Genomic DNA, 19,476 nt, shown 5'->3' on the forward strand with positions numbered 1-19,476 from the left:
GGTCCCGTGGGTGCCATCAGCAGCTTTGTGCAGCCCCTCTGCCAGGATGCTTGGTGGTGGAGCGGGCAAAGGGCTGACCGGGTCGGACTGGGGCTGAAGGTGGGGGATCACTCCCTGGGGCCGGTTCCGGACCACCGGGTCGAGGATGTGGGATCGCCCACCGGGGCCGGTCCCGTCCCACGTCGGTCCCGTCCCCCGGAGCCGGTCCCGGACCGCGCTGGCTCTCCAGCCAGGCCCCGTTCAAAGCAAGCCGCTTGCCCGGGAGCCCCACGGGCATCCCCCGCTCCGGTGCGGGGCGGGAGTGGTGCCGGGGCGGCGGGCTGCCGCGGCCCTGCCCCTGCCCAAATCTGCCGGCGCATCACGGTGAGTGACAGCAGCCCCGGCCCTGCCCAGCCCGCACAACCCGCCGGGCTTTTCCAATCAGGCCGGGCCGGGGAGGGATTTCCTGCCGGGACGGGGCCAGCCCGAGCGGGACTTTGCCGATCGCCGCGCCGCCCTGCGAGCCGGGCAGCCGGGACCGTGCCGCTCGCTCCGCTCTGGTCCCGGTCCGCACGGCTCGGCCAGTTGCGGCTCGGCCCGGCTCGGCTTTGTAATTCTCGGTGTGGCTCGGTCCGGAGCGGTACCGCACGGCACGGCACGGTCCGGTCCGGTGCGGCTCGGTTCGCCCCGGTGCGGCGCGGCTGGGTGGGCTAGGAGCGCCGCCAGGTGAGTGGGGCCGCCGGCTGCGGAGTCCGCCTGGCTGGGGCCGCTCGCAGAAGCAGTGGAGCGACTCGTCTCGGTGGGGGCAAAAATTCCCCGAGCCCTTCCCGAAGGAGGGAGCGGCGCAGCCCGGGTCCCGGGGGGTCTTGAGGCGGGGGGAGACGGAGACGCGACCGCTGCCCCCATCGCTGCCTGCCCGCCCGGCCTCGCCCCGGCGGCGGGCAGCGCGGGGCTTCCCGGGGGCCTCCCGGGGGAGGCGAGCTTCTTCTGCCCGCCCCTTCGGGACCCAGTCAGTCTTGGTGCCTACTGTTCATTTCGCATCTTTCCTTCTCCACTTATGTAATTGGTTTGGGTTTGTTTTTTTTTTTTTCCTCCTCCTCTTCCTCCTTTTTCCCGGTGCTGCTGTTGGCCGCGGGAACGTTTGGGATACTTTAGTTCTCCAGGTGGATTCCTGGGCTGGAGGCTCAGCTCTGCTTGGTTGGGAGGGATGTTTGCTGTTGCTTTTCCAGCTTTGTACATTTCTCAAATTTTACCTTTGCTGCTGCACCTCTCTCAAGAGGCGGAGATCAGTATTTGGAGCTCTTGGTACCCCTGAGTTACTTGCTGAGCCTTGCGTGCTCCGGGGGAGGTAGGCAGCAGCACGAGGCTGTTTTCTAAGTGAGGCCATGCAGACTTTTTTAATAAATGAGTAAATAGTCTCAGTGTCCTCATGCTCACGTTTTGTGAACACTTTTGAAGAGCAGCACAAAGTTGGATGCAGTGCACAGGGTTAAATGAAATAGTTTTGAAGACAGTGCAATGCAGGAGGTTTCGGGAGGGGATTTGTTTGCGGCAAGAGGTTAGTCTGAGTCAAGTGGCTGAAACTTTGTTGTAACATAGATAAGCTGGTGTGGGTGCCTCAGGACGTGGGGAGGTTACAGCTGACCTCGGCAGGCACTGGTCTCAGTGCCTGGTACCAAGCCCCCAAGCATCCCCAGTGCTGAGGGGCTCATCAGCTGAACAAACTGTGGGCCCCAGGGGAGCAATGACGCGGGGAGAACCCCCCAGCCTGATGTAGGAATCTCAGCATCCCCTTGTCCCAGAAGCTAAGCCAGCACCGAAGCATTGCCTCTCCGGCTGCCCTGAATACCGCTGCACCCTGGGGAGGGCTGGAGCACGAGGAGCCCATGGGGGGTCCGTGCTCATGGGCAGCTGCAGCTTCCAGCTTTACTGTGGGTGGCTGAGCGACACTGTGCCATGGGATGCCCCTTCTGTTTTTGCCCCCGCCCCCCAACCCAGGCAGGACCTCTCTTCCCGCTCTTGCCTTTGCTTCCCTGTGGTTTCCATCCTCAAAACAGTGACCTCGATTGCTCAGAGGAAGCAACACCTGCTATTATATAAATGGCTGAGGGTGAGCGCTCTGGGAAGGGAGACGACATGCCTGAGCCATGGCTGGAGGAACCGGAGCTGGTTCTGATCCGGCCTGGATTGGCACAGCAGGAGTTGCAGGGTGATCTGGTGACGGCCTCACAGCTGGCATGGCATGTGCTCCCTGCCCTCCTGTGCACACACTCCTCCCCAGGCGTCAGAGCAGCCTGCCAGATTCATGGCCCTGAACCAGGAGGGATTTTCCTGCTACCCAGTTTAGGCAGCCTGGGTGCAGTGGGAGAGTACGGGCTGGGAGGTATGAACTGCTGCCGCAGGACCCTATGTCCTCTCTGGGGTACCCTACCTGACCAGGACATGGGCTTGATCCTGTTCTCCTGAGCATGGTTGTGCTGCTGAATTACAGCCAGCTCCTCACTTGGGCCAGAGAGAGCTCATGTACTGGTTAAAGAGTGTCTTGGGTCCCAGGGCACTGAGCTTCACAGGTAATATGGAGGGCGAGGGTTTACCCCTGCATGGGAGGGGAAGGCTGCCGGGCAGACTGACCCACTCCCATGGGCTGCAGAGGACTTTGGCTAAACCTCCCCAGCTCCATCCCTTGGGTGCTGCCACTGGGAAAGGGGAGGGAGAGATGCCATGGTACCCCGAGCCCCATATGCTGCCTTTAGGGAGGGGATGGCATGTGCTGCCTTTAGGGGGGATGGGGAAGGAGCTGTGCCCCCATCCCGCTCCTCAGCCACCCCCCGACAGCACCCTTGGGAGGTTTCCTCTGCAGGTTCTTCCCTCTCTGTTTAACACAAGGATGAGCCAAATCCCACCAGGACTAAATATAGTCAAAGTATTTGTTCTTCAGCGCAGATACAAAAGCTGTCGTGATGGAGTCGGGAGGTAAATGGCCTTTGAGGGCTGACTCTGCTCTTTCCCTCTGCAGGTCTTGGGCTGCCGCGCCGGGGCTTGGCTGTACGCAGGACTCCCCAGCATGGCTGCAGTGCCGTCACCAAGAGGAATGCCGAAATGAAGGGGCTAATGAGCACCAGAGAGGGAGGGTCTATAACTTCCAGATGGCGACGAGCCCGTAATCCCTTTGGGAAGAATTAGGGACTCATCAGCGCAGCAGAGCCTGGCAAGGGGAGCAAAGCACAACACCTCCGGCTCTGGGAGTGCTGCGAGAGGCCAAGGGCATCCTGATGCTGACTGTGCCGGCTGCCCTGCCCTGAGCTGCCTGGCTTTGTTTTGCAGAGCCCTGATGCTGTCAGGAGCCCATCCCCGAGCGCTGAACTATTTCTTGTTTTAATTGATCGCATGTTCTCCAACCAAACCCCATCTGGGTCCTGCTCCTCCCGACGCAGAAAGGGACTTCTGGCCTTAACAGAAAGATTTCTTCCTTCTGGTTTTTATGTCCCATGGGATTGTAAAGCATCTTTCCTGCTGGATTTCATCTCCCATCAAAGTGTGTTTTGAGGAATTACGTGCTTATTTCCATGCTTTTATAAACCACCAGGATCTGAGGGTCTCTGCCTTTTGTGCCGCCACTGCTCCCACCTGTCTGCGATGGGGCGAGAGCAGGAACTGATCCAGGCCGTGAAGAATGGGGACGTACCCAGTGTGCAGAAACTGGTGGCCAAGATCAAGGCATCTAAGAGCAGTGAGTACCCGGCGCAGAGCTGCAGGCTCCCTCTTCCCGGCCAGGCACCGCTGCCTGTCCTGGGGTGCGAGTCCTGGCAGCGGGTTTGGTGCTGTCCAAGCCAGGGTGCAAGTGCTGGCTCTGAACCCTGGCGCACAAGTTACACCGCAGCCAGAGGCGGGAGCGCGAGCGCAGCCCATGTGGATGAATGACTGGGCTGTAAGCGATCCTCCTGGCAGGGCTGGGGTTCCCTTTGGGCTCAGGGCCAGGGGCCCTGAAGTGTGGGCCACCGAGTGGGGATGGGTGAAGGGAAACAGCGGTGGTGGGGGGAAGTGAAGCCGCTTGGGGGGGGACACTGCTACAAAGAATCTTTAGCGATTGCTGCTCACTCCCGGCTGTATTTATCTTGTGAAAAATTATCATCCCAGCCAGTCGACTGGAACCAATCATCAAGCCTTGAATTTCAGTCTGGTAATGTTTAACCCTTCGGCAGGGCTGTTTTCTTGCACGTGCTCTCAGAAAGGTCAGCGGCAAGCACGGCTCGGAGCAAATGTCGGGCTTGCGGGTGTCCCCAAGGGCACCGGGGTCCTGCAGGCGCCACACGGCGTCTGGAGTAGATGGGGAGGGTGGAAAGGTGGAGGAGCAGATCATGGTCAGTGCCATGGTGCCCTTGCAGAAGGCTGAGCTCCTGGTCGCTTCTCCTGACCTATTGAGAGAAGGAAACTGAGAAAAGTAAATAAAAGGGCTCACTGTGCAGTACGTGGCTAGGGGAAGGTGCACAGTGCCTGCCTGGGCTGTGGGAGCTGCTCTGGGCTGAGGGAGTGCGGGACCCCCTGCCAGGGCTGCTCATCGTGGGGGGTCTCGTGGGTGTGTACGGGAAAGCTGGAGGGGAAAAAACTGTCCTAGGGAGGGAGAGGGGAAACTCTGGCAGGAGAAGAAGCTTTAAGGCTTCTTAGGAGCTGCTCAGGGTGGAGAGGCTGGTGCTGAGAAACGTGGGTTAGGCTGAGGATTATAAATGCGAGAAGGGGATCAACTGCACTGGGTCAGCTACTGGAAAGCTTTGATTGGGGCTAAAACTTTGCAAGTCCTGACTGCCGGGCCTGCAGGAGGGCTGGGGACCTCCTCCTCCCCAGAACAGGGGGTGCCTGGTGCCCCCTCCCTGGGTGAAGGGACTGTGCCCATACAGGGTCCCTGAGCTGCAGCAAGAGAGGTTTGCCTGCACAGGTGGGTTGAAGGACACCCCTAAGGCAATAAATAATGTCAGGACGTGAGCGTCCTGCTGGCTGACGCAGCCCTGTTCCCCTGAGCTGGTGTCCCATGGCTGGGTGGTGCGAGCAGGCTGGGGTGGTCGTGGCTCTCCTCCTCCTGCACACCCAGAGGGGTGAAGTTACACTTGTTTCCTCCGGTCCCCTCCAGTAACTCTCTCCCAGTTAAACCCCATCTGCATTTTCTCTCTGGCGCCTTCCCCTCCCTCCAGCCGTTGGGCACCCACGTGAACGTGTGTGTTTAACTCCCTTGCTGCAGCGGCATCAGCAGCTCCCTCTGCTTATTTTCATTTTATTCCTTTAAAGGGCGGGGTGGGTGGGTGTCAAAAAGCCCAGATCCCTGCAAGGCCACTGCTGCAAGCCCTCGGTGGGGCTCCCATGCTGGACCCACTGTGGGGGCTTGCCTGGTCCCAGGGGCTCGTCCCCGGCATGGCAGGCATCACCGCTCCCCATCCTTTACGGTTCCCTCTCCCTCCTCTTGCCGATGCCATGTGAGCCGAGCATTTGCTGCTCATTAAAGCGCCTTTTCCATATGACAGGCTGAGATGATTTTTTTTTTTTTTTTTTTTTTAAAAAATCTCTCTAAGAGTCCTTTTGCTGTCTCAGTGGATTGGGAGCTCGGTCGGTGTGATTAGCCCTCTGGGGCTTCCTGTGCCTAAAAAAGTCACCGCACGTAAGCAAAAATCAAGCGCCAGTCCCAGCAGCGGGAACTTCAGGGACATGTTGTTTAATATTCACCGTGCAGAGCCCTCCTCCCCACACAAGCGCTGCCATACAAGTGGGTCACAGCACCTATTATTATATGGTGGTGGGGCGGGCAGGGAGAAGATTTTGGGGGCAGGAGTGGGAGGGCGAGGGCAGGCGTCCTGCCTGTGGGAAGGGGACGTTGGGATGATGCTGTGGTCACTTCTGCAGCTGGAGAAGGGGGTCTCCCTCAGGAGAGCCGGGCTGCTCCTGCCGAGCTGGCCATGCTTTGCTGAGGTTCCTCGGCACAGCAATAGAAACATCCCTCTTTTTAATTTCCTTTGCTCTCTCCCTCTCCCCTCCCCTCTGCGTCGGAGCGCTGCAGAGTTTAATTGAAATTGTTAAACGACCTGTCACGGCTTTGGCCTTTCTCCCCGGCAATCAATCATGTCCCCGGGCTGGCTGCGCTCGCCAACAATGCGCCAGTTGGCCCGGCTGAGGTGGCTGCCACGGCACCAAGGGGCTGGGGCTCTTGGGGGAGACGAGAGGCAGAGCCCCCCCGGCTGGGGCTCTCGTCCCTGGGAAGCAGTGACAGCTCCTGGAGCTGGATGGTGCCCAGCAAGGTTTGTGTGTCCCCATCCCTGGATATGCAGGGCTAAGGGGCCGGGGATGCTGGGATGATGCCGGGGGGTGGGTGTGATGCTCCCATGATAGCTGGCGGCTGGAGGAGCCGTTGAAGCTGACGGGAGCTGGACTCGCTGTTTGCCTTCCTCGAGGGAGTGGCGAAGGTTTTTGTTTAAACGTGTGCGAAGTGCAAAGAAAGGGCGGCAGCTGAGCAAACTGGCGTTAAACTCTCAAGGACAGGGAGCGAAGCCCTGCTGGGGTTCAGCCACTGCCTCTGGGAGGTTCAGCTGGCTTTGGCCAGCCACTTGCCCCATTTCACTAGCTATGTTGGTGCTTTCCAGACCTTGGATATATCGGGGACGGGGTGGGTGCCTGGGCTGTGACCTAGCAAGTTGTTAAATGCTAGTGAAGCTCACAGGGGGTCTTGGCTTTATCCCCACGCCTGGGTTGGTGCCCCTTATTGCTGCATCCCGACAGCACAAAGCATAGCAAGGTTTTCCCAAGAGTTGTGCCGGCCATCGGATGCTGCTGTCACCCATCCAGCTGGGCAGGAGAGGGACAATGTTGCTCCGTGTGCTGCGAGACCACAGCAGGCAGGTGTGGGATAACTTGCTCCCTCCCTCCCCCTTAAATTTCCTCTTAATCCCTAGTAGCTATATCAGTTTAAGCCCCAAAGCGTGAGGTTTAATATCTCTTCTGTGATTTGTTAGCCTTTGCCACCAGCTCAGCATGCCGTCCCCTCTCACTGAGGCGGACCGTCCTCCTCTTAGCTGCTGCTCCCTAGGGAGGTTTGTCCCAAGCCTTGGGTGCTCCAGCTGCTCTGTGTGGTCTGGCTGCGGGGTAGTGCCAGGACCAGCCTCGGGCACAATCCTTATCATTTCAGGCTCTGTTACACCCGATGACTTTCCCTGCTGGTGGTGGTGCAGGGATGTCTGGGCACCCTGCCCACTCCAGTCCTGCCCAGGGCAGCACAGGCGGCTGGACCCGTCTCTGCCACTGAGCCCAAGTGTGGACCTGGCCATGTCCCTTGAAGCCTGAGTTTCGAGGACAAGTTCTCAAGCATCCTTGGCTGTGTCCTCCCTTCCTCTCCCCGCATGCTGTAGGTCTGACGGGCTGGACCGGCTCCACAGCCACACGCTGGCTTGGAAAGGCTGTGGGCACGCCTGTGGGGAGATGCTGAGAAACTCTGCCGAAACGGGCAAAACTCCCTCTTCCACCAAGACTGAGCCAGGACTGGGGAGAGGTGCCATGCCCAGGGGAGCCTGGTTGGTGGCTGCCCTGCGCTAAGGACCCCACCACCCCACAGCCTGCTTAAATCTGCTTTTGAACCAGCCCGCGGTGGCTGGGTGGGAGGGGGAGAAAAGAGGCTTCAAAGGCTCTGGCGAGCACGGCAGCCGCAGGGATGGATGGTGGCGGGGCTGCAGCTGTGTGGCACGGGGAGGGTCTATCCTTCCCTCCTCCTCCCATGGCTCCTGGCCTCCCCAGGATGGGGGTCTCCTCCAGCAGCCTCGTGTTTGCTTGGTGGGTTTTCCCACCTGCATCCTGGCTGTCCCAGCTCATGGGGGGTTTACCCCCTTGTTTCCCGCCTCTCTCCCCAGGAAGGAAGAGCCCTATGTGGGCAGCAGCGGTGAAAGGAGTGAGCGGGCGGTTGCTTTTCAAAGCCGGCCTCTAATGGGTGTTGTGTTTGGAAAGGGGCCTGGCAGCTGCTGGTGCACCTGGAGCCGGGGAAAGCGTCACCGGGCTGAGCGCGGGAGATAAGGCACAAGCAAACAGCATTGCACAGGGAGATGGAGGAGGCCATGCTGGGCATTGCCTGGCCCTGTGGGCACGGCCTCCTCAAGGTGCCCAGCCCCCGTGCCCCTCTGCGCCCCATCTCACTGTGTTCACAGGTCCACATCTTCCTCTGTCCTGGGTCTATGTTTCTGTCCCCAGCCTTTGAAAACTTGTTGGCAGGGCAGCCTGTGGCTCCTTGCTGTCAGTCTGGGCCACGTGCAGCTACCTTTTCCCTGCCTGGGTAAAAGGGTGGGGGGAAAAATGGGCTAATTCTGGGGAAGGGGATGAGTGTGGGGTCTGTCAGGGCTGCTCCAGGCCATGCTGCCTTCCTTTGGGGATGGCCAGGCAGCACTGGGCCTTGCTGGTCTCTCAGGGGGATGTGGAGGTCCCTCAGGGCTGTGGACAGAGCTGGGCTGGCAGCTATCCCTGGTGTTGCAGGCAGGAGGCTGAAGTTTGGGGCAGGAGGGGGATTTCCATCCTTCAGGCACTTCCCAGTGACTCAGCCCAGACCAGGGGGCTCAGCTCCCCCTTCCCAAGGGTTGTGGAGTCTGTTTTGGTTGTCTGACCCAGAAACATGGGACTATTTGGATGACAACAGCTTGAAGGCAGACAGGGAGGGCAGCCCCGAGCCACGGGATGGCATGTGCCCGGCTGCCGGCGGCACACGCCGGCTGTAGCGGGGACGGTGCTCCCAAGGGCTGTGCCCAGGCAGGGGAGGAGGGGACGTGGCAAGGACACCACCGGTGCAGGCATCCTGTCCTCTGGCTGGGGCTGGTGACATGCTGGGGCCATGGGGCTGGTTGCAGGCAGGAGGGAGTTGGTGGATAAAGACTTTCTGGGTGGCAGCAACCCATGCAAAAAGGCAGTCCGCCCCGTGGGTTTGGGGATGCTGTGTGCGTGCCACCAGCACTCCCTGGCTTTCTACGATGCAGGAGAGGAGCTGCTTTTAGATGAAAATATCATCGTGCTCTTCCTCCTTCTCGTTCCCCCACAGGGCTGCTGGGTCCAAAGATCTTGGCTGTGAGCTAGAAAGAGGTTGCAGCATTGTTCCTCTTTAGGACAAGCAGGTCCCCGTGGACCACGACAGCATCACCAGCATCACTCCTGCCACCTCTCCATCAGGATCCTGGTGCCGCAAGAAGGTTTCCCTGGGAAGGGGGAAGTGAATTATCGGATCCTAGCAGTGATCGATAGCATCCCCCGTGGAATTTGGTTTCCAGCCGGTTGGGAGCATGCGGTAGCGTGCTCCCAGCTGGCTGGAAACCATCTTCCATGCGGCATCGCCCCAGCAAGAGTTAAAAGAGGGGCTGGATGCCGTGCGTGTGTGTGTGCATGCACGCGCCCTGCTTTGTTTTTTAAAAGTGCCTCGGCTGGCCTGGCCCCCCGCCAGACCCGGGGCCCGCTGCTGGCAAAAACTCCGGCAAAGGAGTATGAAAGGGGCAGAAACTAAATAACAGTAAACCACCTTTTTCTGGCTGCTCTAGCAGGCAAGGGGGTGGAGAGGACCTGCGAGCACTCTGGCTCCCCTAAATCCCATTCTGGCTTCCCCAAAAAATCATGCCTGGGATGGAGAGGGAAGGACCTGCTTGAACCTTGGGGCTGCAACATCGCCTGGGCCTTGCTGAGGTGTCCCGGTGAGTCACAGACCTGTCTGGAGATGCCCAAACTGCTTGGAAATGGCTCTGCCGGGATGATCTTTACCCTCCCGGGGAAGGGCTGGACACCCTCGCCCATCCCTCGCTCCTTGCGGGATGCCCGGGGCTGTGGCAGCCTGTGCCTGGGGTAGGTGCACAGGCACCCCAAGCTGTTTGCAACCCCAGGGAGAAAGGCCAGAGCTGCAACTGAGCGCAGCTTCGATGGTGAGATAAGGGAGCAGGGAAAACCTGCGTGCGTGGCAGGTATGAGGCTCCCGCAGCATCCTAGGCCTGGTGCAACACGTCCGGCTGTGCTTCCGCCAAGCCCTGCCAGCGCCGGCGCCGCTCCCCCACCGGGCCCCAGCCAAGGCTGCACAGAGAGTGCATGGCCCCTGGCGCTGCCGCTGTGCCTGGACCCCTGCCCCGGCCTCCCCCGGGTGCCATCCCAGGAGCTGGAGCCTGTATCAGCCGACCCCGGTGGGCGGCTGTGCCGTGAGAGGTGAAAACCCCGGGGTTTCGTAACACTGCCCTCGGCTGTGGGCACGGCCGGTTGTGTAACGCACCCTGTCTGCTTGCGAAGGGAGTCGGCAAGCACGGTGCGGATGTCGGGTGCCCGGCACGGAGGTGCCCTGGCAGCGGAGCTGGCTTGGGCTCTCTCACCCACTTTGCAGGTACCTCTTGCCCCCTTAGAGCGTCGGTCCCAGGGTCTGGCTGGCTCTCGTCCCTTGCTCCCCACCTTGAGCAGCCCATCTTGGAGCATCATCTTGTTTCTTTGTCAGGACGGGCATGGATAAGCCTGAAGGGGGTTTTCCAGCTGGAGCCGAATTGGGTGCAAACAGCAATAGGGAGACCGTGGATTGGGAGCCCCATAGACCTTCCCCTCCCATAGATGTCCTCTCTTCCTGGGCAGTTCACTGAACTCACAGCCTGCACAGCCCCTCAGGGACTTCCCTGGATGCGTCCCTGCCACAGCGAGGCCACGTGAGCACCGCTTGCCTCGGCAGCCTCCGAAAGGGGCCAGAGTCCTCCCTGGCAGCTAATCATTGCCTACATGGGGTACATGGGTACACGGTGAGCCCAGCCAGCTGCGTGGGGGCTGGCACAGCCACAGCAGTGGGGATTGCTCTGGGCTGCAGCCTGGGCTGCAGCCTGGGCTGCTCTGGTCGGCCTGAAGCACCTCAGATTTGGTTTTGTTGAGCTGATGCGGGTGGGAAGGGCTGCATGAGCCTTCCTGGCTTAGCTGAACAAGCACCCACTAATCCTGCTGGGTTAAAAAGAGGGGAAATGCTCCTCCTTGCAGGGGAAGAGGCTCCTGCACAGACAGAGGAGGTGCCTCTGACCCTGCTCTGTGTTTCCAAACCCCGAGGACTGCTCAAGCCTTGGGGGAGCCCTCAGCTTCCTCCTCGGAGATGCTGGGGCACAGGCACCTCCCTGTCTTGGAGCATCTGTCCCAGCACGTGCTGGGCTGCACATGGATGTCCTGGAGCTGCTTCTCTGTTCCCTCCACCCCAAACCTGGTGTGGACATGGTGGGGTCCAGCTCTGAGCCCCCAAAGTCATGGCTCTGCTCCGTCCTGCTGCACCCTGCTCCAAATACCTGCAGCTTTGCAGGGCCGAATTCATGTTGGGTCTCAGTGTCACCGGTGGGTCTTGTCCTGGATAAGCCTCCCAGAAGCGGTGCAGGTGGGTGTCTCTGCTCAGCCCCACCTGGGGACAACCCAGGCACTGGGACAGGGACCGGCATGTGGCCATCAGCCCCCTGAGCCCCAGTGCATGGCCGGCCATGTGCTTGCAAAGCTGGTGCCTCGTCAGTCGGGAGGGAATATGCAGCTTCCAGGACTGGTTTGCTCTCCCAGCACTTTCCCAGCAGGGTTGGCATGGCTCAGAAAGCTGTTTGCCGGCGGGGCTTGGGGATGAGGCAACCCGCCGTGATTCCCTGGCCGGGGTAGGGGGCATGGCATGCCACAGGAGGGGTGGTATGGTGCAAGAAGGGGTGCCTTTTCCTATGAAAAGGAGCCAAGGGAGGTGGGGGGATCCTTTTTCCCCCTGTGCACCCCCGTCTTTCTCCCCACCACCACCCCGGGATGCTGCGAGGCGGCAGGCGGGGGTTTCTGTGCTCAGCTCCTATGTCCTGCCTCTGCTGCCAACTCGGGCTTGCCGGGGCCGTTCCTGACACGCACCAGCCGTGCTGGAAAGGCGTAAACAGATCAGGTTGCCGGCAGGGGTCCAGGGAGCGGGCAGGCCTTGGCTTGCATCCCACCACTGTTTGGTCGGGCCAGGCTGTGGGGAGCGCCGAGGCAGGGGGACGCAATGGAGGGGGCTGACCTGGCAGTGGGGTCCCTGCAAGCAGGAGGGTCCCTGCAGGAAGCTGGGCACGACTTTGGTTTGATGAGGGTTTGGGGATGCTGCCCCTGCCTCAGTTTACCTCTGGTGCTAGGGTGGGCCTGCTTTTTAGGGGTTCAGAGGTGTTGATGTGCTGCCCCCCAACGCCTTTTCCCATCCCCGTGTGGGAAGCTGCCAACCGGAGCTCAGCCTGTGGACTGGGGGTCCTCAGATTCAACCTCCCCTTATCCATCGCAGTTGTATTCTGATGCCTTTGACCTTGCTGTAAATCAGCCCTTGTCCCTCCCACAGTATGTGGCGGGACGGGGCTATTCCGTGTTGTCCTTGTCCCCAGCTGGTCCCCAAGCAGCTGCCGGCTGGCTCTGGCGCCCGGGCTGGGTGATGGGAGGAACCCACTGCCCTCCCTGCCAGCCCCGGAGCAGCTGGGACAAGGGGAGGGGAACAGGAATGCAACGCCCAGAATAACTTGGCAGCCACCAAGGCCCCCACGGGGACGGCGAGACGGGCGCGGGGTCCTGGTGTGGGTTCCTGCTTCCACCACGGGGATGGGGACATGCCTCTCCCGGGACATACCACGTCACTGGCTGCTAAATGCATTTGTCGGTGATTGCTGCTTCTACCTGGGGATGCACAGGGTGGTGCAGGGCACCACGGTGATACAGGTGTTGCATCCCTCTCCTGTCCCCTGCAGACAGGGTCCTGCTGCAGACCGGGGTCCTGGGGGAATCCTTTGCTGCTGCAGCTGGGTGAAAACATCCTGCTCCAGCCAAGGAACAAGAAAAGTGCCACCGGCCAGATGCTCAGGAGGATTTTGGCGACGACTTCTCCCACTTTGCAGCATTGCCCAGCCAGCCGGAAACCCGGGCTGGCAGCCAGAGGGTCTGACCTGGCTGGCAAAGAGCCCTCGCACTGGGCACACGCAAAGCCATGCTGCCCTCCCCGGCCTTGGCAGGGAAAGGGGAGAGCAGCAGTGGGTTCTGTCTCTCAGGCTGCTTGTCCCAGGCTGGAGGGAGCTTGGCCCGTGCCCACTGGAGATGGACCTGTCCCTCTGCCCTTCCCACTGGCAGCAGCGTGAGGCGGCCGGGCAGTTCCCACTTGCTTTGGTAGGTGACCTTGTGCAGGGGATGGGGGCAGCAAAGAGAGACAGGTGCCCTCTGTGCCTTTGCCGTTGCCGGAGAGGGGATTTGAAGAGGGATCCCTCCCACTCCTCATGGCTGGGGAGTGCTGAGCAGCCACTGCTGGGTGAGATCCTCTTGTTCTTTCTCGATGCAGATGCCACAAATGGCTGCAGCACCATGGTATCTGTGGGAGCAGTCGCCCATCCAGCATCCCTTGGAACCAGCAGGAGCCAGAGGCTCTGTCCAGGAGGAAAGGAAACAGTTTGCTCAAGCTGCTCGGATCCAGACTGCAGTTCAGATAGAGCCAGATAGCCCATGCATCATTTGCTGGAAGGCAGCTGTAGGAAGCAAAGAGCCTCTCGTTTTGGTTTGGCAATAGAGGGTAGAGGCAGCAGCCCCTCAGGAGTGGTTGGTTCATAGGGAGGAAAACCCAGTCCCCAGGCAGCATCTGCCCCGTCCCTGCACAGATCGGGCTGTGTGTATCCCAAGGGACCCCGCTGGCATGTTCCTGAGTGGGGCTGGCGGCAGCACTGGCTCATGGGGTCAGAGTTGAGGAAAGGTATTTTTAACCACGTGTGACTCCAAACCCTGGCTGTGCAGCCACCAGCAGTAGTCTGAGGTTAGTCCTCGGCTGCTGATGGTTGATTGCCCACGGGCTGGTGGTGGGGGCAGGGCTTTGGGGAAAATTCATTTCCCCATCACTGGGGCCTCAGGAAGGAGTGACGGCACTTGAACCATCGACCTTCTGGGTGACCTCGAGCGAATGGCTTCACCTCACGGTGCCTCCCCTCCCATCCTGTGTGTGCCTTGTCTAGATTAGAGCATCCAGGGTGGGGACAGCCACTCCGTCCGCCCCATCACTGCCTGCTTCGGGCACACAGCAGCTTCTCTGGGGCCAAAAGGGGAGGATGTCACAGGGTTTCCAGCTGCCACATTACTGTGTGCTTTGAGTACTGGCTCCACCGGTCGGAGCGGCACCCAGGTGCCAGCTGCCACGTGCTGCGGGTACCAGGCTGGCAGTGATGGGGACAGTGCCATAGGGCTGTGGCAGCCCGGTCCCCCAGCATCAGCCTTGCCCCACTGCCCCCAGGAGCTGCATGATTTGCTGCAACCATCCAAGCTACAGCGGAGGGCTGGATCCTCGTTTCACTCCCTTGAGCTCGTGGGGTTTTGCTGGCCACTCTTGGCTGCTCTAATTTTTATCTGGAGCTCATTGTTAGAACCATAAAATAAATAGCTACATGCTCCTCTCGAGCATCAAAACCCTCCAGGTGTAGGTGGCTTGCTGCGTCCCTGCCTGCCCTCCTTAATTAACTGTTGCTCAGCAAATGTATACTTACTGACCTGCCCTAATCTTCCTGTGCAAGGCAAGCCCTTTGGCTGCCAGCTCCTGCTGCTTGCCTCTCATGTCCCCCCAAGCCTCTCATGTCCCCCGTGAGCCTGTGTCATGTTCACAGCCCTGGGCACACGATGGAAGATTGTACCCCGGGAAGTGACATCCCTTGGCACAGGGCTGCTGAGGTTGTTTTCCTCACCAGCAGCTCCCTCCGTGCCTGTGCTCACGCTGCTCTCACCGTCCCCCCACATCCTGCTTCCCCTTTTTCTTCCTCCCATTGATCGTCTGCTGGTCGGATTATTTTTCCCCAGATGCTGCAGTCTGCAATTTTCCCTGGTTGAATCTGCCTGGGTTTGTTCTCCTAATCTCTCTAAGTCCCTTTTGTGTTATTTCTGCCCTTGTTGATCTGTTGAGCATCCTCCATGGATTATATTAATGTGCCATTTGCTTGGTATCGTGTTAATGAGAATGCTGAGGGTGTCTGTAGGTGCAGCCCATTTACCTGGGTACCCAGGGGGCACTGGAGCCCCATGGCCCCTTCCCTGGCTCCCAGGGGAACCAGTTGGAACCAGTATGGAACCAGTTGAACGGGAGCCAAGGCATGTTGTTAATGCTGGACCAGATGCTCTGCTGGGCCCCATGTCCTGCAGCCCACAGGTGGCTCTTGGCCCTGCGGCATGCCTGGCGATGCACCGCAGGCGCAGCTTGTGCTTGGCCACCGGCCCCCACCACTATCGCCCCATCTCTTCCCACTCGGGAGGCATCCTGTCCTTTCGGAAGGATGGGGGAAATGGAAAAGGCTCCACCTCTTCCCTGGGCAAATACAGCTCCTCTGAGTTCATATCCTGGAGAGCGGAATAGCCAGGTCCCAGCAGGGATGGTGACTTCACCTCCCGGTAACGCGTTTCCCTAGCCAGCTGGGAAAGGAGCCCTTGTATCTCTGAAGGAGCCACCCGGCTTCCCCCACCCAAAGCCTTTCCCAGCTGTTTCCATCCTGGCCGGGGCTGGGGGATGTGAATTTGTCTTCGTGGGGAAAGGGTGTTACCGCTTCCCCTTGCCGGGGGAGCTGGGCTGGGTCGCATTGCTTTGGGGTAGGCAGCTGATGCGAACCCCCAAATTACTGTGGGGAAGGGGAGTCAATGCTGTTCATTCCACCACGCAGCTGAGATCCTTCTGGGGGCCTGAAACTCAAAGCAGGAGCACGTGTTTGGCTTTTACAAGGGGTGAATCCAGCCCCAAAGGACTCCTGTGATGCGGTTTCCTCCCCTTGGCATTTGCCCCCTCCATCCCCTCTGTGGCTGTCAAACCTCAGGGGCAAGAGGCGAGAGCTGCACCTTCTTTCCAGCTGCGTGGATGGAGATGGAGTATCCGACTCTGCTTTTCCTTTCATTGTTCTGGGAGCCTTTGCTTTGAATAAGCTGCCTGGTTTTTCCTGCTTTGCTTGGTGGGGGAAGCAGCGGAGGGAAATTGGGGGTCTGGCTGGGTGTCCCAGGGCTGGGGGTGAGCAATCAAATGTCTGTGCTGTGCATGGATGCTGCCCCTGCTCCCTTCTGCTGCCAACCTCTTTAAAAAACTGAATTGTTGGATTTTCCCTGGGAAAAAGGTTCCCAGCCTTTCCCAAAGAAGGAAAAAGGCTGCTAGTTGGTCCTGCTGCCTTGTGCCCAAACCCTCCTCTTCGCCTGTCATGGGTCCCCAGCCTAGGGAAGAAGGCAGATGCCTTGGACCTCTCAAATTCCTCTGCCTTTGCCGTTGCCTGCCTTCACCATCATCCACCATCATATCTGAAGACGTTGCAGGACGGGACTGCTTAGAGAAGGAGAAAGCATAGATGAGGAGGGAGGCAGAGCTGCCAGAAGAGATTCAGACATGCCATCGACAGAGGCAGCTTGGTGGCAGGGGCAACGTGGGCTCTGCGTGGCTGTAAGCCCTAAGATTTGAGGCTCAAGCCAGGGGTGAATGGTGGAGGCTGCTGAGGTTAGAGACAAGCAGTCTGTGTTTTGGTGTGGGGATGCTCACAGCACAGGGATGATATGTCCAGCCCTCGGGATGCTGTGAGGAGCTGCCAGGAGTTGCTGCACCTGCTGGGGTTATTCCAGCTGGACCTGGGCTGCTGAAACCAGGAGCGGGGCTTGGGTGCAACAGCCATCGTGCAGCCTGTGCAGCATCAAAGCAGGCAGGGCCCTGGCCAGGTCCAATCTGTCTCACACCTGGGTTGGGTACGTTTCTCAAGGGGTGAAGACACCAATTGTTCTCATGGAGTTGCCAGACACTGGTGTGGGGAAAGATAAGGGGCTCCCTGCTATGTCGCGCTCTCCCATCACTGCCATTTGCCCTGTGTTGATGGGAATCTGCCTCCCTGATTGGAGCCTCCCCGTCCCTGCCAGTTAACCCAGTGGCTTTGCCCCAGTTGGACCCACCCTGCAGTGCCTGGCTTGGCAGAGGACCTGTTGGTGTTGGTGGGGAGCCTGTTTGCAGGGATGCTGCGAAGCCTCAAACCCCGGCACAGGCCATTTGCAGGCAGGAAAACACCTGTGGCATTTGGACACCCATGGCATTTGGACACCCGTGGCATTTGGACACAGGGATGGGCGCTCAGCTGGGTATCCCAGGTAGCAGCACCCTGGCAGCCAAATTCACCCACCATAACCACGGGGGAAATAGGGGGGCCCCTGCCTGCCCAGGGAGCTGGACACAGTGCTGGGCTTGGCGTTTGGGGTGTGGGCTGGTGGCTACAGCAGGCAGCCAGGGTCAGGAGCCCTTGGCTCTCACCCAACCTCCGCCCCAAGCTTGCTGGGCAACTTTGGTTGAGTTTCTTAACGTCTCTGTGGCCGAGTTCCTTCCCTATCGAAGCGGGCAAATCTCTTCGGAACCTATTGGGAAATTGCACCTGAAGAAGCCGGTTTGCCAGGAGGCTGCGCTGGGAGGAGCCGGGTGTGGGTGGCTGCAGCAGACGTGCCTGCAGATGAAGGGGCAACAGGGAAGGGTGATTCCTGCAAAAGAGAGATGGACGTCACCTCTTTGGATCTTGATTTTGGGCGAGACATCGAGTCTCTCCTGAGCCCCAGCACAAACCCACCGTATGTCGGGGCAGGGCCACTCCAGGCCGTCAGCACAGGTCATGGCTGGGCAGGGAAGGTTGGGTGAAGCTGCCGGCTCCGCTTCCAGCCCAGGAGGCTGCCACCACCATCAGAGACAGCTGGTGCTCTGCAGGATCGCAGCTGATTAGCTCCTCCAGCTGGTTTATTGGCTTAGTGGTGACAGTCCCCAGGTGGATTTTATTTTCCCAAGAGGGTATGCGCATGTGTTTGGTGTGTCCAGAGCACACAGTCCTTCTCCCACTGCCCAGGGCAGCAGGATAGTGTTTCTGCAGTGCCCAGACAGAGCATCTCTGTGTGCAGGGTACTCGTGGCCGGCAGTGCAGGGATGCTCGTGGTGCAGGAATGCTCAGGCTGAATGCTGAGGAATGCTTGTGGTTGGCAGTACGGGGATGCTCATGATACAGGGATGCTCAGACCTGCAGTGCGGAGAGGCTCGTGGCACAGGGATACTTGCAGCCAGCGGTGTGGGGATGCAATTTCCCAGGGCAAGGGGAAGGGATGAGGGTCTGTGATGCAGGACTAGCAGAAAGGTGTATTTTTTCAAGGCATCTCTGGCAAGGAGGTGTGTCTTGAGTTATAGATCTCTGTCCTGCACAGAGACAAAGGCTTGCAGCGGAGGAGCTCTGCGTGGACACACTGGGTGGGCAAAATTGGGAGGGGTCACAGCAAAAGCACTGCTTTCTGGAGCCTGACTCTCCATGTGAGAGCCAGGGCAGGAGTCTCCAAGGGGCGCTTTGGAGGGGACATGGGATATTTGGGCATTTCCTTCCCCAGCCAAACCCAGGCAAGCATGTGTCGCTCCTTCTCAGCAAGTGGTGAGCAGTTCAGTGCTTGGGAGGGATCGTGTCCACCTCTGAGACCTCAGGGTGAAGCTCAAGGGTGTCCCCACAGGGATGAGGTCTCCGGTGAAGGGCACGGGGTGATGCAGGGTGCCCAGCGTGCTGGCACAGGGGGTGCCAGCCGGGCCAGGTGAGGGCATGCTCCATGCAGCCAGCACAGCCGGTGCCGGGCGAGCGCCCCTGGGGGGTAAATACGGGTTTGTGCTGGGCCGGCTGCCAGCAGTGCAGGTGAGGTACCTGCCCTGGCCAGCTGCTCCCTGGGTGCCCCCTGCACCCCATGGGGAGCTCAGCCTGGACTGGCATCCCCGCCATGGGGGTGCAGTGCAGCCCAGCTCCACGGGGAAACTGAGGCATGGGGTGCAGCACGACAGAGGGGACTGCTTGGTCAGGAGAGCTGGTTGGAAACACGCCATGCAGGGCTGCGCCATTCTGGCCCCCCCCACCAGCGAGGATCCGAAAGGCCGAGGGCCGGCACTTTCTTCCCAGCTGGGGCCAGAGCTGGAGCGAGAGTGGGCTGCGAATGAGGGTCTCGGCCCCGTCTGGCGAGAGGGTGGCCACGCTGCCTTTGCCATGGCCGGCGCCCAGCAGAGCACATGGGTCCTACATTTGTAAGCAATTTGCCGGAGTGCTCCGGAGGTGATTCCCGCCTGCCGCTTGGCAGCCAGACGCCGCACAGAAGCTCACTGGCTCCCTCGAGGCCTCGCTCAGCCCTGGCCCCACACTGCTGAGCCTCATCCTGCCCAGGCAGGCACCGGCAAATGCATCGGAGGGGAGGGGTAGAATGGGGTGGGAGCTCGGTGGGACCCCTTGGAGGAGTCATGTTGGGGAGCAGGGCTGAGCAGGGGGAACCCACAGCCAGAGTTAACCCTTGGGGTGTGCCAAGCCAGGTTTTCCCCTGGAAATATCCCCTTCGGGGCTTTTTGCATTTCAGCGCTGGGTCCATGTTTTTCTGGGTTCATCTTTCTGGGATGTGAGTGTGCTCCTGGCGGGGAGTGGGGGGGTGCGGATCAGGCCCGCAGGTGCTCCCACCCCGATGCAAACCCAAAGGAGGTGACAATTAGGCTGCGAAGGGTCC

The 19,476-nt window shown here is 60.0% G+C and overlaps 1 protein-coding gene across 1 annotated transcript in view; it reads left to right on the plus strand.

Moving 5' to 3' along the window:
- The first annotated feature begins 510 nt into the window (after positions 1 to 510).
- CASKIN2 (CASK interacting protein 2) overlaps positions 511 to 19,476 on the plus strand; it is a 34,030-nt gene continuing 15,064 nt past the window's right edge. Inside the window, exons 1-2 of the mRNA XM_076354013.1 lie at positions 511 to 705; positions 2,996 to 3,709. Of these exons, the coding sequence (XP_076210128.1) occupies positions 3,616 to 3,709 (94 nt within the window). The 5' untranslated portion in view covers positions 511 to 705; positions 2,996 to 3,615. The remainder of the gene's footprint in view (positions 706 to 2,995; positions 3,710 to 19,476) is intronic.

The sequence above is a fragment of the Aptenodytes patagonicus genome, chromosome 16 (genome assembly GCF_965638725.1).
Source record: "Aptenodytes patagonicus chromosome 16, bAptPat1.pri.cur, whole genome shotgun sequence".
NCBI classification, from domain to species: Eukaryota; Metazoa; Chordata; class Aves; order Sphenisciformes; family Spheniscidae; genus Aptenodytes; species Aptenodytes patagonicus.